This window comes from Dipodomys ordii, unplaced genomic scaffold (genome assembly GCF_000151885.1).
Source record: "Dipodomys ordii isolate 6190 unplaced genomic scaffold, Dord_2.0 Scaffold69, whole genome shotgun sequence".
NCBI classification, from domain to species: domain Eukaryota; kingdom Metazoa; phylum Chordata; class Mammalia; order Rodentia; family Heteromyidae; genus Dipodomys; species Dipodomys ordii.
Window position 1 is genome coordinate 3,561,235 of NW_012267285.1, and position 2,694 is coordinate 3,563,928.

Sequence of the window (2,694 nt, forward strand, 5' to 3'; positions counted from 1 at the left end):
AGCCCTGCCGCACGCCCGCCCGCTCAGCCCTGCCGCACGCCCGCACACACAGCCCTGCCGGCCCAGCCCGGCTTGGACCAGGCCAGGCCACCTAGCTCAGTCTGCGTCATTAAGGCCAGCGGGTGCGAGGAGCCCCCTGGCATGAACAGCCCCTTCCTGAACCCCAGACTCGTCTGTCCCAGATCAGAGGGGACAGCTGCACGTGGTGGAGAGGGTCGGGTCCAGACCCACATCTCACCCATGTGGCCCCCGGCCCCACCTCCCTGGCTTTGCAGCCATGGGACGATTCCCTAACAAACCTTAGGTTCTGTCTTCTGTGAGATTGGGGGACAGGGCCCCCTCAGGGCAGAGGCAGGGCTGTGGGTTCCTGGCACCCCCACACCATGACGGTTAGGTGTGAATCATTGGGGATTGCTGTGTGTCTCAGATCGTGTGTGAACCATTGGGGATTGCTGTGTGTCCACGGCTGCTCTCGGAGCTGTGGTGCTCCCTGGCCGCCTGCCGGGTCTCGCGGGGGTCGGAGGACGCCTGGTGTCGGCCGGGTGGTCTCGGCCCGCCAGAGGATGCCGGTGTCGGCCAGGTGGTCTCTCTCGGCCTGCTGGAGGCACCGGTGTCAGCCAGGTGGTCTCGCAGGGGCCGGAGGACACCAGTGTCGGCCGGATCTCGGCCCGCCAGAGGACACCCAGGCGTGTCTCCGCAGCCTCTCCCCAGTGGGTTCTTTCTTCCACAGGGTCTCGCCACAGGAAGCACGGTGACCAGAGCAAGCGCACAGGTCAGCGCCCTGGCCACGTGGGGCGGGCGCGGGGCAGGACGGGGTCCATGCAGAGGACACGGGGCAGACGTGAGGGGTGTACCGGACCCCATCTCTACCCCATGGTGGGTCAGCGAGCACTGCGTGCAGAGGACGCAGGCCTCACAGACAGCCCTGTGCCTTGGCTGACGCCCGCGCGGCTGGCTCAGCATGGAATCCCAGCTGCCCGGGAGGCTGAGATCTGAGGATCGCGGTTCAAAGCCAGCCCCAGCAGCAAAGTCTGTGAGACTCAACTCCAGTGAGCCACCAGAAAACCAGAAGTGGTGCTGTGGCTCAAGTGGTAGAGCACTTACCTTGAGCTGAAGAGCTCAGGGACAGCGCCCAGACCCTGAGTTCAAGACCCACAGTTGACAAAAAGGCAAGCACCTGTCTTGAGGCTTAGCTCAAATGGTAAAGCACCCTCAATGAGCCAGCCACCAGAGGGGGAGGCCACAGGGGTCGCCCCGGAATCAGCACAAAGCAAATTCATCTGCATACAGCCAGGGGCCAGGTGGGAAACGGAGGGTGCTTTTCACACAAGGCAGAGACTGGGTTTTCTCAGGCAGGGCAGGCAGCACCCAGCTTCTAGCCCAGTCTAGCCCCGTCTAGCCCGGTCTAGCTCTGTCTAGCTCCGTCTAGCTCTGTCTAGCCCCATCTAGCCCCGTCTAGCTCTGTCTAGCTCTGTCTAGCTCCGTCTAGCTCCGTCTAGCCCCATCTAGCCCCATCTAGCTCTGTCTAGCCCTGTCTAGCTCTGTCTAGCTCCGTCTAGCTCTGTCTAGCCCCGTCTAGCCCCCTCTAGCCCCCTCTAGCTCTGTCTAGCCCCGTCTAGCCCCGTCTAGCTCTGTCTAGCCCTGTCTAGCCCTGTCTGGCTCTGTCTAGCCCTGTCTAGCCCTGTCTAGCTCCGTCTAGCTCCGTCTACCTCTGTCTAGCCCCGTCTAGTTCTGTCTAGTCCCATCTAGCCCTGTCTAGCTCTGTCTAGCCCTGTCTAGCCCTGTCTAGCTCCGTCTAGCTCCGTCTACCTCTGTCTAGCCCCGTCTAGTTCTGTCTAGCCCCGTCTAGCTCTGTCTAGCCCTGTCTAGCTCTGTCTAGCCCTGTCTAGTCCCGTCTAGCTCCGTCTAGCCCCTTGCAGGAGGCTGCCTGCTCTCCCCGCCCTGGGGGCCGGCAAGCAGGGCAGAGGGCCCTGGGTGTGAGTCCACCGACTTCCCTGTCTCCACAGATGTCCAGCCTGCCGTGGACCTGACCCCGCGGCTGCTGAAGCCCAGGAAGGTCTGGATCGTCTACTCGGCCGACCACCCCCTCTACGTGGACGTGGTCCTCAAGTTTGCCCAGTTCCTGCTCACGGACTGCGGCACCGAGGTGGCCCTGGACCTCCTGGAGGAGCGGACCATCTCGGAGGTGGGGGTGCTGAGCTGGGTGGGGCGCCAGAAGCAGGAGGCGGCCGAGGGCGGCTCCAAGATCATCGTCCTGTGCTCCCGAGGCTCCAGGGCCAAGTGGCAGGCCATGCTGGGCGGGGCGGGGCCGGCCGTGCAGCTGCGCTGCGAGCGCCAGCGGCCGGCCGGAGACCTCTTCACGGCCGCCATGAACGTCATCCTGCCCGACTTCAAGAAGCCGGCCTGCTTCGGCGCCTACGTCGTCTGCTACTTCAGCGACCTCAGCGGGGAGCAGGACGTGCCGGACCCGTTCCGCATCACCTCCCGGTACCCGCTCATGGCCGGCTTCGAGGACGTCTACTTCCGCATCCAGGACCTGGAGATGTTCGAGCCGGGCCGCATGAACCGCGTCGGGGAGCTGGCCGGGGACAGCTACCTGCGGAGCCCCAGCGGCCGGCAGCTGGCCGAGGCCGTGGAGCGCTTCCGCGGCTGGCAGGCCCGGTGCCCGGGCTGGTTTGAGCGGGAGAGCCTCTG

The 2,694-nt window shown here is 64.8% G+C and overlaps 1 protein-coding gene across 1 annotated transcript in view; it reads left to right on the plus strand.

The window, feature by feature from the left end:
* Positions 1 to 2,694, plus strand: part of Il17ra (interleukin 17 receptor A) — a gene marked incomplete at its 5' end in the record, with an annotated part of 24,669 nt that overhangs the window by 11,576 nt on the left and 10,399 nt on the right. The window contains 2 exons of the mRNA XM_013023622.1: positions 437 to 772; positions 2,007 to 2,692. Of these exons, the coding sequence (XP_012879076.1) occupies positions 437 to 772; positions 2,007 to 2,692 (1,022 nt within the window). The remainder of the gene's footprint in view (positions 1 to 436; positions 773 to 2,006; positions 2,693 to 2,694) is intronic.